The following is a 14,393-nucleotide window of genomic DNA, read 5'->3' on the forward strand; positions in this document are numbered from 1 at the left end:
GAACCAACATTTGTAGTTGAAATTCAACAAAGCAAAACAATATCTTCACCTTTATCTTGTTCACAAAGCTGATAGCTTCTTAAAATTCAACCTTATTTTGTGGAGGACCTAGAAATTCAACTGTTGACTCACTCTTTAAGGTATATTTGTCATCATAAGAAGCCAAATTTGCATTCACTCCAAAATCTTCACGTGTCCTTCCCCTCCTTGAGATAGGTTTTAAGGCGTCAGTCTTTTTTAGTTTCCGCGTGGTAACACCAAGACCACTACCTCCTTCTCCACCCTCTGGGACTTGGGATTGCCCGTAGCTTCAAATCCACAAACACATATACCAAGAGCACAATTCAAACTCAAACAATAGTACAGAAATATTACATAACCCATATCTCTTTTCCCTCACAAAGCCCCATATAAATTCAGCAAATACCATCATACAAAAACTCACCAAGCAAACACATTAGAGAGGTTAAACCAAAAATTTTGAAAAACCAAAAAGGTATAGAGAAAGAAACTTACGAGTCTTCAAGAGAAGAACCAAAGGGTCTCTTGAATTGCGAAGAGTTATCATAAACGTTGTCTCCTAATCTCCTCATCTTTGGACTAATCCACCACAAAAATCACAACTCACCAATGAAAAGAAGAATGAAAAAGACCTATAATGAGACACAATTTCAAGCCTAATTTATTTTAATTAGTTTTGGATAAACATTAATGATATGAATATGTTGTGGTGATTGAAATAAAATAGTTTTAAATTTGGATGAGTTAGAGGAGTTTGGATTACGATGAATTATATGATTAGTTTTGCTGATAGAATCCACAGTGCCTTACGACTCTCTCCCTCTCCCTGTCTCTTGTGAAATCAGTGATGGACTCCATATTTATCTTAATTGATTGAATGCTTGATTTATTATTTCTTGATTTTAAAAATGGATCTCTCTTGTGATTTGTTTTGTCAACAAATACAATTGATGATTTGATTTTATACCTAGGAAGCGAAAAAGAGCATACCTTAGATTTTTAAAATACTGATTTTAATGAGAATATTTTCCATGATAGCAAGATTGATTTCTAGAATATTTTACTATCTTCTTTCTTAGATTAATTATTTTCTTAGTGTAGACACTCAATTTTGCACTCATAATTTAATCTTGGAAGATGACTAAAGTGACCATTCATATACCCAAAATTTAAAGTTGCATTACATGAATTAATTCATTCATTGCATATCATAAAAATGATCTTGGGGTTCTAACAATCACGACGGTATGTCTGATTCCCAAATTAGACCGTCGGATTGAAAGATATCACATGATCAAGTTTTCACGGTCTGCATGCATTTTTTTTTAGTGGAACCGACCACGCATGATTAATTCAAATTAATTATGATTGGTTAGACAATTAAAATTAATTAAATAATTTTGTGATTGGTTGTTGGTTAGTGTCAAAAATAGGCCTGCTTGCATGGGAACAAAATGGATAATCAGATAACAAAAAAATTGTGGATAATCAAGAATTTTTGGAATATTTTATTTACAAGATAATTATCACTTTAAAGACCTGAATATGAAAGAAAAGGGATTAATTTTTAGAATACATATTAAAAACGCATCTAGGTGCAATTCTCAACTCAAAAATCCTTGAAAAATGAGTCCAAATTGGACCAAAACTCAAAGGCAGGCTCGGCACCCAAGAAGGCCATTCGACACTCTTGGAGTGCCGATTGGCCCAAATTTTTAGCCTGGCTCGGGGAATTACTAATTAAGATAAAGCCTATCTTTTTCGACTTTTTAGAGATAAGGATGCGTTTCAATTCGTATCTGATCTCATTTAGCATCCTAACCTCTATAAATAGGGGAAACAAATCAGAAATAGGGGCTCTTCTCTTCTGACTATTCTACTCCCCTTACATTAAAGAGGTTCTTAAGGCTTTTGCTTTAGGAACTTCTCTTTTGTAAGTAAAGTATTTTAGACTTCAAAGAGGTGAACAAACTTCTTTGATTTCTAAAATACTCTTTCATTATAAAAGCACGCTCATGCAAGAGGAATTCTATTCTTCTTCTTTCTTTTCTTTTTCTATTAATTAGTTTGTTTTTGTTTGATGCATAAATATGTTTAGTATGTTTTATTATATCTTTTTCTTAATATATAATTGCCATGCTTAGATATCTTAGATGGTTGTTTATTTCAATTCTTTCTTTTTGACTTCAAAATCTGTAATGATTAACAAAAAATTTTATGAAGATTCAAAATAGATCTGTATTTTCAAATCTAATTTTTTTTTTTTCTAAACTCAAAATTGATCTGTATTTTCAGATCTTGTTTTTTCTCTAAACCCAAAACTGATCTATATTTTCATTAAACACATATCTGCTTTTTTCTAAACTCAAAACTAATTTGTATTTTCATTAAATACAGATCTGATTTTTTTTAACTCAAAATTTATCTATATTTTTTAAAACTCAAAATTGATCTGATTTTTTTTTTTTTTTTAAGTTTTCTTTGTTATAAAATTGCAGATTTTGAAATTCAAAAGAAGGGATTGAAAGTTAGGTTTTTTTTTTTTTTTTTTTTAAATGTGATGCATGCATAATAATCTCATTTTTTACAAACAAATCTTATTTTTCTTGATAAAATCATTTTTTTTTTACTTTACACAAAACAGATCTGATTCTTTTCAAAATCTCATTTTTTTACAAACAACAGATCTGATTTTTCTTGATAAAATCTTTTTTTTTTTACTTTATACAATACAAATCTGATTCTTTTCAAAATCTCATTTTTTTTACAAACAACAGATCTGATTTTTCTTGATAAAATCTTTTTTTTTTTTTACTTTACACAAAACAAGTCTGATTCTTTTCAAAATCTCTTTTTTTTTTCTTTTTTTTTTTACCAACAACAGATCTGATTTTTCTTGATTTTTTTTTTTTAACTTTACACAAGAATAGATCTGATTCTTTTTAACAAAATCTTATTATTTTAACCCTTCACAAAAACAGATCTGATTTTTTTTTTTTTTTTTACAAACCAAATCTTTTTTTTTTAATTATCAAAGCAAATCTGAAATTTCTTTTTAAAAGAGGACATCATTCATAAGGCAAATTTATTTAAATTAATTTTTGTCAAGTGTCTATCATATGTGTTCAACATATCATTCAACATCATGTAAAAATGGTATATTGGTCATTAGAGTCTAGAAGACCAGACTCTGTCTAGGCGGAATAAGTGCCTAACACACTCCCATTCCATAACCTAGCCTCCGAGCTTAGGTTTTTTTGATATATAGACTAGTGTTTTGTCTTTTAATTTTGGTAGATTGTAACTAGGACCAAAACTTTGTATTTTTTTGCATAGATTGTAACTAGGACCTAAAGCCTTGTAAGGTTAATTTACCAAAGTTGTACTTTTCTTTATTCAATCAATGACAATGAAGTATTTTGAACATGTAATTTGTATTTATTTTTTCTTATTTTTTTATATAAAAAATAAGTAATGACTCCACATCACTTACCCAAAAAGAGAGGTGCCCTTAAAAGTACCCAAATATCTTTTTTGAGAGCACCCCAACTTTTCTGGCACACTTATTTTTATTTAATTTCAAAGTAATCAATTTCTATTGACTTAGTTAAATTAGGATTTATGTTAGTTAAGATTTGATTAATTTTCCTACATTTATACAAGTCTCTATGGGTTTATCCATGTTCTTGCCAAAATATCTTTTGTACTATTTGTGCACTTGCAAGTACTTTAAAATTTCATAACAAAAGTCATTATCAATTTTATTAATAAAATATTTCTAAATTGATGTAGCAATGAATATGATTAGGGGACTTCAACAATCTAATAAGAGTGGTACTAAAAATACTACAATTTTTACTAAATAATTAATACGAACTGATGTGTCATCTATCATGCACAAAAAATAATTCTATCATTTATTCTAAAAATGCTATTAGTTAATAAGTATAAATTTTCACAGATATTGGCAGGCACCCTCACCCTTTTTCATTAGTCATCTTGATCCACCAAAGAGTCTTGAACTAGCTTCCTTTTATTACAGGAGTTTTACCATTTAATATGGTAATGACTAATGAATGTGATTGATGATTTTCAAAAATATACTAAATGAATAGTAATTTTTTATTATGATTATGATTGATGATGCCACATTAATTTGTAAGTCATATATAGTAAAATTTGTTGTATCCTTAGGAAGGATTAAGATCTAATTCATGCAATTTGAATTTAGATTGAAAGTTAAAAATTTCTTTGTTAATCTCAGGTATTGGATTAGATTCTTTTTGTAACCTTTTAAGTTGAGCAAGATTTAGGTATAATATTTAGGTGTTGTTCATTAGGTTCCCCTTTTAAGATTCTATCATGTGGATTTTTTCTCATGGGATGGAAGTGTATTATTTAGTTAAGTAGCCATATGGCTGAATCTTAGGAAGAGAACTTAAGAAACAGCACCTAAAGTATTGTACCTAAGTTTTGTCTTTTTAAGTTTATACCATTCTAGCTTTTCACATTTTTAACTTTTATCCCTCATATTAAAAGTACAATTGCTCGATGCAATCACTGAATCCAAATTCCCCTAACATCACTCTTCATTTATTATATGTTGCTGACATCTATCAATCATATTCATTAGTATTATATTAATTTAAAAAATATTTATGTAGTAAAATTTATAATATTTTAACATTTTTTTTCTAATAAATAAACAAAATTTTGGATCACATAACATTGTTTTTTCTTTTGTGTTGTGGTGGTCCAATAGCGAGGTGAGTGGTTGGAGAGTGGATTATTCACAACTATTTAGGAATAATATATAGTTATATACTCTCTCTCTCTCTCTCTCTCTCTATATATATATATATATATATATATTCTTTACCTAGCAAAATCACACAATATTTTAAAAGTAAGGAAGATGATGTCAAATATAATAAAATAAAATAAAATTTGTAGTATGACCTACCAAAACTCAAAACTGGCATGAAAATGGCGTGAGCTCTTGCTTTTTCTCTAAACTTTCTCGCATACTATTGTCACCAGTCTAATCTTGTCCCAGGTAGTTGCTATTAGCAACGAACCCAGCTGCGTAGGGCCTACTACCCCTCATCCCCATCTAAAACAGTGATATGAACAGTTCATTGGAAAATCAGTTATATGAACTGTTCATTAGAAAATATCTCAATTTCTTTCCTCCTTAATTGACACGTATCTTTTCATCTTCCTCTTCTCCTTGACTTTCATGACTATACATCACACAAAAAAATTATTTATTTATTTATTTATTTATTTTTAAATAATATGTATATATATATACGTACTAAATAATGAAGATCCAGAACTGTCCATTTTGTCTTAACCGGAGCCTTATTTAAAAATGAAACATCTTCTATGGATCTCTTTATTTGAACTAATTTTCAATTTCTCAACGGCAGATGGCAGACTTATGGTTATAACTACCAGTCAGATCAGTACTAGCAAGCAAGGGCGTAAGAACACATTTACACTTTGATCCGTTTGAATTGAACTTATTTTTGCTGAAACTAAAAATTGAAAACTGAAAACACTGTAGTAAAATAATTTTTAAATGTTTAAATAGTATTGCGGGACACGTGAACAATACATAAACAGTGTGTGAACAGTACATGAACAGTGTTTTTTCCCTGTACAGTAAAATCATGTGATATTACTATTCATACGCAAGGAAGAAAAAAAAAAAAAAAAGTCTAAAACCGCAAAACGTAAACGCCACATTCAGTTGAATCCAAACGGGTACTTTAGCGTGGACTATAAATACTTAAATACACAATTAGGAATAGGTATAAAAATTCCCAAACTTTTTTCATGACACATTTAGGAATAGCATATATATCATGTGCTTGTGCATAATAAAATGGTAAGAAACAATTATTCACAACAAATTTCATAATTTTTCTTTTTTTTGGTGAAAATGATGAACAAAAGATGGGGTTAATGAATTTCAAATATGTCCATCACTCACATTCGACAAACTCAATATTTAGGAAATTTGTTATGAAAAAAAGTTAAATTTATAATATTACTTGTAAAAAAATTGATGAGGAGCTATTCCAAATATCGTTACCCAAACCTGTCATAAATAATTTGTGCAAATCAGTATATTAAAAAGGTAACGTGATAATCTTGAACTTTGAATAATTGATTACAAAAACTGCCTTTCCTTCGTCTTTTGACACGTATTTTTCATCTTTGTTAAACTTTTATTCCATGGATGGCTCAAAGCTAGACCCACAGGTAGTACTAGTTTGAGTTTCTTGGTTTCATCTTTTTACTCTTATAAATTCTTTTTTTTTTTTTTTTTTATACAAGATAGAATTTCTACTCTAGCCTAATCTAAGTGTATACGTATGTGAAATTCCCTTCTGGAAACTTGAACCCCGACCCATCCCCCCCAGACTCTACAAGTATTTATACTTGTGAAGTGACCATTACACCAAAAGTGTGTGGCACTCTTATAAATTCTTTTAAGTTTAGGGATTACTGTTCTTTTTAATTTCTTTTAATTTTCCTTTTGTTCCACTACCACCAAAGAACTAATAATCAAGATATATATAAAATAAAATAACACAATGATTCATATGGCATGCTCTGAGCATGTTCTTCTTTTACAATTTTAGTTATTTGTTATTTTTAAATGAAAAACCGTATCTAGTACAAATAGTTTTACATGTTTATATGGTGCTATTTCACTACCACTGTACCATAATACCTGTAATTCAAATTTAAGATTTGGAAAATTGATATTTTACATGGTAAAATATAAATTTACATTGTAAAGACAAAAAGTAAAAAATACTATACACATTTGCAAAAAGTGTTCAATATTTAGTATTTATCACTTTTTACAAATATGTGTAACATCTATCTCTTATATATGTTTACAATATAAATTTACATTACAAATACAATACTATAACAAAAACATATAAAGTTTATTAAGATTTTATTCACCTACCATCACTGAACTAATAAATATATATATATATATATATATATAAATAATTATTAGCTTTTGCAAATGAGTATATAATACTTCTTTAAGTTCTTCTTTCTTCTCTCTACTTGTGTATTAAAAACATTTAATATTCATTAAAAATATATATATATATATATATATATTTATTTATATATTCACCTAACAGCACTAACCTAATAAATAAATATAAATAAATAATTAATTAATTAATTAATTAATGGCTTTTGCAAACGGTTTCAAATGGCCCTTTAAAAAAGAAAAGCTGCTCATTTCCCAAAAAAAATTGGCGGTCTTATTTCTTGACTTCTACACTCATTACACGTTCGTTTGGATTGAACTTATTGTTACTGAAATTGAAAACTGAAAACTGAAAATACTGTAACAAAATAATTTTTAAATGTATAAATAGTATCGTGGGATTTATTTTTAATATCTTTTAATATATAAACAGTACCACTATAGTGATAAACAGTGACAAAACAATATATAAACAGTAAAATCTATCTCTAAACAGTAAAATCTGTCTCTCGTGAAAGCAAAAAAATAAAAAAAAATAAAAAATAAATGGAAAAACGTGGACGCGGATTCAGCGTTTGCTGAATCCAAACCCACGCGTAATCATCCATTCCAACTTCGTTTATGCCTCTTTCTATATGAAAATTTTTAGATATTTTTGAAGCAATAAATAATGTTTTTTCTTCTCAGATGTACTCTATTGTAAATTTTTCAATAAATAAACCCTTTTTTTTTTTATGAATTTTCAATAAATAAACCTGAGAGAAAGGAACACGGCTGTAAGTATTTTTTTTTTATGAATTTTCAATAAATAAACCTGAGAGAAAGTACCCTCTTTCCCACGTATATTTGTGGAGGGCACAACCCCCTAGGCCCTAACCTCTATAAAATATCTAACATACCCATCTCACTGTACCATTAACTATCCATCTCCTTCATCGATCGATACTCAGACACGCACCTTTTTCATCTTCTCTTCTCGTTCACTTCCAAGATGACCTCAAAGCCACAAACACACGTAGTAATTGTCTCCAGCCCTGGCGTTGGCCACCTTGTCTGTGATCTTGAGCTCGGAAATCGCCTCGTCGCCGATCACAACGTCCATGTCACCTTCTTCGTCGTCGTTGAATCCAACTCCTCAGCCGGCGAATCCGATCTTATCCAATCAGCCAGAACTCAAAAACTCCTAGACATCATCGAACTACCACCTGTGGACATCTCAGACAAAGTCGAACCCAATTCTCCGATCTTCACAAGGCTAACAACCATCATGCGCGAAACAAATCCAATTCTCAGGTCAGCAATCTCATCCCTGAATCCTAGCCCAACAGCTCTCTTCGTTGATATTTTCGGAACACCAGCACTTGATGTTGCTGACGAATTTCACATGTTAAAGTACGTATTTGTTACCTCTGCATTGCCACTTGCGTTAATATTATATGTTCCTGTCCTTGACAAGGAAGTAGAAGGTGAATACGTTGTTCAAAAAGAACCGCTGAGGTTGCCGGGTTGTATGCCGGTTCGACCAGCTGATGTGGTTGACCCGTTGCTGAACCGGACCAAGCTTGAATACCGTGTGTTCTTACAAGTTGGGTTGGAGATGCGTCAGAGTGATGGGGTTTTGGTGAACACTTGGGAAGATTTGGACACCACAACGCTTAAAGCGATGAGAGAACAAGAAGGTTACGGATCATTAGCGGTTTACGCAGTCGGACCGTTGGTTAGACCGGTTAAACCGTCTGGTTTAAAGTGCAAGTTGCTGGATTGGCTAGATGAGCAACCGGTTGAGTCTGTAATTTATATTTCTTTTGGTAGTGCTGGGGTTCTCTCAGCCCAGCAAATCACTGAGCTTGCTTGGGGTCTAGAGCTTAGCCGAAAGAGTTTTATTTGGGTGCTACGTCCGCCTATCAAGGACAAAGGTGGTAATGCCTTGGATTACTTGCCTGATGGGTTTTTGGAACGGACCCACAATTTGGGACTAGTGGTCACCCAATGGGCTCCACAATCGGAAATTTTGGGCCATAAATCAATAGGTGGGTTCTTATCTCATTGTGGGTGGAACTCATCGCTGGAGAGCATACTAAATGGTGTGCCAATGATAGCATGGCCTTTATATGCAGAGCAGAAAATGAATGCTACGATGCTAGCTGAGGAGTTAGGAGTGGCTGTGCGTCCCAAAATCGCACCAACTAAAGGAATTGTAGGAAGGGAGGAGATTGAGATGATGGTAAGGAAAGTAATGGGGGATCAAGAAGGAATGGCAATGAGGGCTAGAGTTAAGGAACTTAAAGACAGTGGGGAAAAGGCTTGCGCTGAGGGTGGCTCTTCTTTCAATGCATTGACTCAACTGGTAAAGCAATGTGAGATGAACTTGCAGCGTCAGAAAGTGAAGTAGGCTGTATAAGCCACCAGTACGTAATTACAATATTAAGGGTGGTTTGGTAATATGGGTCTAGTAATGTTATTTGTATTTTTAAAAAATACGTGTGGATAAAAAAATGTGTAAAAATACGTGTAATATTATTTAAAAATTGAAAACATATTTTTAGAAACATGTTTTCAATTTTTAAATACATGTAAACGCCCCCAAAGTATCTTAAGTAATGCATAAGAAATTGTGGATTATAACATTTTTTCACTCTTTCTATTATCATTTATATTTATTTTTTTTGTTACCGATTGCTTGCTGCAGTTACTCAAGAATACATTTGTGAGGAATATGTAAACTATATGTATATATGGTTATATTATATGCTTGTGGTGACTTTTTTAAATTAAATTGTGTGAGTTTGTAGACAATGAGGTCATAAAATAGATATTCATTTATTTTAATTCATTCGTTATTTAAATAGTCCATTTCAAAGTTAAGAGTTTTATTATAAATACAAGATTAGTCAATTTAAATTAGGGAATGATTTTATTGCATAATAGGTTATGTGACAATAAAAAAAAAGTTATATATATGTCCAAAGTTCCACTTAATCATGACCTTTTGACACATATATTTTTTTTTTTTTATGTCACATCACTCATGTAACAATTGTTGTACTGCATATTAGAATGCAGCAAAATATTTCCCTCTTTAAAATTTTGTAAATTCATAATTGGGATCCGTTTAAAGAGGCCAATATACTCTTAACAATACTCTTAGCATTGATTTATGATAGAGTATATATAGGATTTTGCTTACAACAAATGGGGCCAGATATTTGAGTTCTCTCCAGAAGAGAGATCAGATCATGTCAGTGGGCAGTATTTCAACATTTAACCGTGGAGGGAGCTAATAGGTGGGAATAATTACTATGGCGGTGACAACTAGATTTTCAGCGACATTGTCTAAAGAAAGACTCAGCAAAGTGTTAATGACATCCGACATTCCTCCCCGGTAGGAATCATAGAATCATGAGTCCATGATAACAGTTAGATGGGCCATTATCACTAACTTTCTTGTTTTATTAAAGTTAACTAGACTCGTTGACAAACAGCTTTGGTTTCCACTTTGCAAAAAAAAAAAAAAACGCTTCAGTTATTTATGACAACATATGTGTCGTGTCGTGTGTGTAAATTGTATATTTTATTCCGGCCACTACCTAGTAGGCTAGTACCTACAGTGTAGCCGGCCTAGTGCCCCCCCTAACGGGCCATCTTGGAGATCTACCGTTTGGATCAGATTCACCCACTACCTACAATATAGTGGGCCGAACTTTGGAAGTAAGGTTTGACTGATCGTTAAGAAGTGATATATGGTTTAAAATTGTGACAAAAAATAAGCAGAGATCGGCTTAAGTAACAGTGTAAGTGTGTAACACAATGTAACTAACATCACCTATTAAATTTTCCTAAAAAAAAAAAAAACAAAAATTATCTATTAAATTGACACTTTCAAGTATAAAAGTGCTCTTTTTTTTTTAAGGAAAAATTGCTCCTTGTTTAACCATAAATGAATGCCCCTTAAGAGCATCCATATTGGTGAAACATAAATTTAGCAATAGAGAAATGATATGTCTACAACATTTTTACAATATTTTCACAACAAATCTTAAGTGGTAGGTTGTTACTGGTTGTTATTATTAGGGCAAAAAAGTAATCTTAGTGTTAGTTTCAAATTTGAACCAATAACAACTAACCACCTATGATTTGTTGTAAAAATGTTGTAGACGTAACATCTCTCTTAGCAATATGACTCTACAAAAAGTTACTTTATCTATCTTATCTTTTCACTTTACAAAACACTCAATATCAGTGGTTTTATTTTAGCTTTCAACACAATAAAATAATATAAACAATATAATAAAATAATATATCAACTACAATAAAATAATATATTCACTAAAAAGTAGTGTGAACACATGAATAAAATAATTAATTCAATAATTTTTTTTTTTTTATAGAAAGTTTCAACTTATGACATTCACTCCTAATGATGATTAGGGAGAATCAAGATTGAATAGCAAGTGCCAGTCCCACAAATTTTTAAAAAATTAAAAAACCCTCCCATGCCTTTGTACATGTTAGTAGAAGTACGCCACTAAAAAGCAAGCAATGCTAATAAACAAAATATTTTCCGCAACAAATTCCACAACTTTTGAGATGTTATTTATTTTCATTTTGGTTTATCATTGACATTATTTTATTGTCTACATTTACAAATTGTCAACTCAATGATTGTGAAAAGAAAAAAAAAATGGTGACTCTAGACTAATTGTTAAAGGAAACCTTAGAGCATCTACTAATCTTTCTCTTCATTCTCTTCACAATTTCAAATTTTGAATTTTTGTTATAATCCAAAATTTTAACTACTTAGAAGAATTAAAGAAGAAAATTGAATTTTACTTAGTTTTTTAACAGCATTCCTGACAATTGTAGGCATATTGCTATATTCTTAACACTTTGTATTGATTTATTTTTTCAATTTCTTTGAAGAAATCATCAAATTAAATGATTAAACTGTACGCATTCAAGTTAATCTCCCAATTTGATTATCATTAATTAACTATTCACATTGAGGGCATTTGAGTAAATGAAACTAAGTATATAAAAAAAAAAAAAAAATTAAAGTTTACATTTGTATTAGATTGTGTGTGACAAATGACAATTACATTAGCATATAATTGCTTATTTATTTGTTACTAATATTGAATTGCTATTTTTTAGAATAATTTTACTTTCAATCTTTTCTCTTTTAATCTTGTCTTCCCTAAATTGAAATCCTGGCTCCACCACTGATGATAGCTCTTTATCATCAGATCAAAACATCAATTAATTTTTAGTGTAGACGGGGATTGAACCCCAGATCTCTCATTCAACCATCAAAAACTTTATCAGTTGAGGTAACTGGAACCCACTAATATATTCAATATAAAACAGAGTGAACACAATTTAATATATATATATAATTTTTTTTACCTATGAGTTACAGTGCACAACCAAAAACTTTTGGTTTTGCACTGTAGCTGTGGCTATGGAGTCAAATTATTTGACTTTAGCTCTTCCTTGTAGTTATAAATTTGTATTTGGTATGCTAAAAATAGCAATATACCTTTTTATCACCACCCATACTAATACTCTTATTCTCCCGCAGGTATCTCTTTCCTACTCTAATTTTTAACAGCAAATGGCAAAGACTTACCGTTGCAACCACCATTCGATCTGTACAACTAGTGTACTGTGTACCAGGCAGCTACAACATTAGACCACTTCTTGACATTAGTGTGTACGGATTGAGATCACCTATGCAATTAACCCACTTTTCTCTCACAATCTTTTTTTACTTTTTTTTAAAAATTTATTTAATTTAATGGTTGAGATTGGAAAATTGTGTATTTTTTCAATTTTTAATACTTCAAATCTCAACTATTGATTACAATTGCATCAGGTGCATGCACCTAATCTCACTGTAATGTGTTCAATATATATCACGACATTGAGACAAAAGGTGTAATATAATATCATCCCTATACATATATCAAAAGTTATTCAAACTTGTTTAGATTTAGTTTGCTCCAACAACAATTAAAGAGATTGTTTATATGTAGTTTTAGTTACATGACTTTTTTAATGAATCAAGTGACTTAATACAAACAAATAGTCTTATAATTCGCAATCCAATTGCAAAATAAATTGATAATAGGACCTACTATTTATGTTAGAGGAGGGATACATTTTTATTGCATTCCCAAAGTATTTTATAATTTTTTGTAAATGGAATGAGTATTAACACATTGTACTTTTGGAATAATGAATATTTACTTCTTAAATAAAATAACTATTTTTTTTAGAGATAATTTCAACTTATGGTATTCGTTCTTAATAATTGGTTTTGATCATTATATTAAGATATTGATTAGTGTTTTGGTGTAGATGGGGATCAAATCTCAAATCTATTATTCAATAATAAGCAATTTTACCAATTGAATTAACTGGAACCTAGAAATAAAATAACTAATGTATGTTCATGACTATCTTTTGGTTTCAATAATCAACATGCGTGGGTACACACCTGCCAATCTGTTTATTAATCAAAAAACATGTATGGATATCCATTACTATATTTTTGTTATTTTATTTTATTTTAGTCACTAACATTTGATAGTGCATTTTAATTATTAGTTTATTTGCTTAAATATGAAATAAAAAATGACTTAAAGTAAATAGGGCAGTTTATCTTATTAAAGTTAACTGATTTGCATAAAACCACATTTTATCCAAACTAGTTGATATCTTATGCAACGTGCGTGTACGCTGTTAGTTTAATTTTAGTAAGAAATTATTTATATGGCTCATGTAGAACACTCATTATGTGTGTAATATTTTAAGAATTAATTTTGATATATTAAACTTTATCGAAAATGAAACATAAAATAAACACTTCGATGTTGACCGAAGAGCTTGGTGTGGCTATTCGATGGAAGGGATTTGTGGGGAGAGAGGAGCTAGAGTCTAGAGAAGCTGGTTAGGAAGATCATGGGGGAAAAAGAAGGAATGGAAACGAGGGCTAGAATCAAGGAGCTCGAGTATACAATGTTAAAAGCCTATAAATGCTTTGAGCAAAGGTGGCTCCTCGTATAATTCATTGTCTCAAGTGGCCAAAGACTGTGAGCTCAACCTGCAAGTCCTAAAATAAGGTTGAAGGAGCTTTGGATGCATGCATCTTTTAATACCCAAGAAAGTCTATAACGGTGTAGATATTGTCAGCTTTGAGGCTCATACCCCTCACGGTTTTATTCTCCCCCAAAGCACACAACAGTGGTGAAAAATGCTTCTACACATTAAAGGAATGTCACTCCTTATAGGCACATCCCCATGTGCTTCCCTAGGTGATGTGGGATTTCATAAAATGCAAGAC

The 14,393-nt window shown here is 30.7% G+C and overlaps 1 protein-coding gene across 1 annotated transcript; it reads left to right on the forward strand.

Annotated features, from left to right (window-relative positions):
* The first annotated feature begins 7,825 nt into the window (after positions 1-7,825).
* Positions 7,826-9,678, forward strand: LOC115993936 (anthocyanidin 3-O-glucosyltransferase 5-like). Its single transcript, XM_031117939.1, has one exon. It carries the CDS (start codon positions 8,043-8,045, stop codon positions 9,441-9,443), a length of 1,401 nt encoding a protein of 466 aa, XP_030973799.1. The 5' UTR covers positions 7,826-8,042; the 3' UTR covers positions 9,444-9,678.
* Positions 9,679-14,393: the final 4,715 nt, after the last annotated feature.

This window comes from Quercus lobata, chromosome 6 (assembly GCF_001633185.2).
Source record: "Quercus lobata isolate SW786 chromosome 6, ValleyOak3.0 Primary Assembly, whole genome shotgun sequence".
In the NCBI taxonomy this organism is placed as follows: domain Eukaryota; kingdom Viridiplantae; phylum Streptophyta; class Magnoliopsida; order Fagales; family Fagaceae; genus Quercus; species Quercus lobata.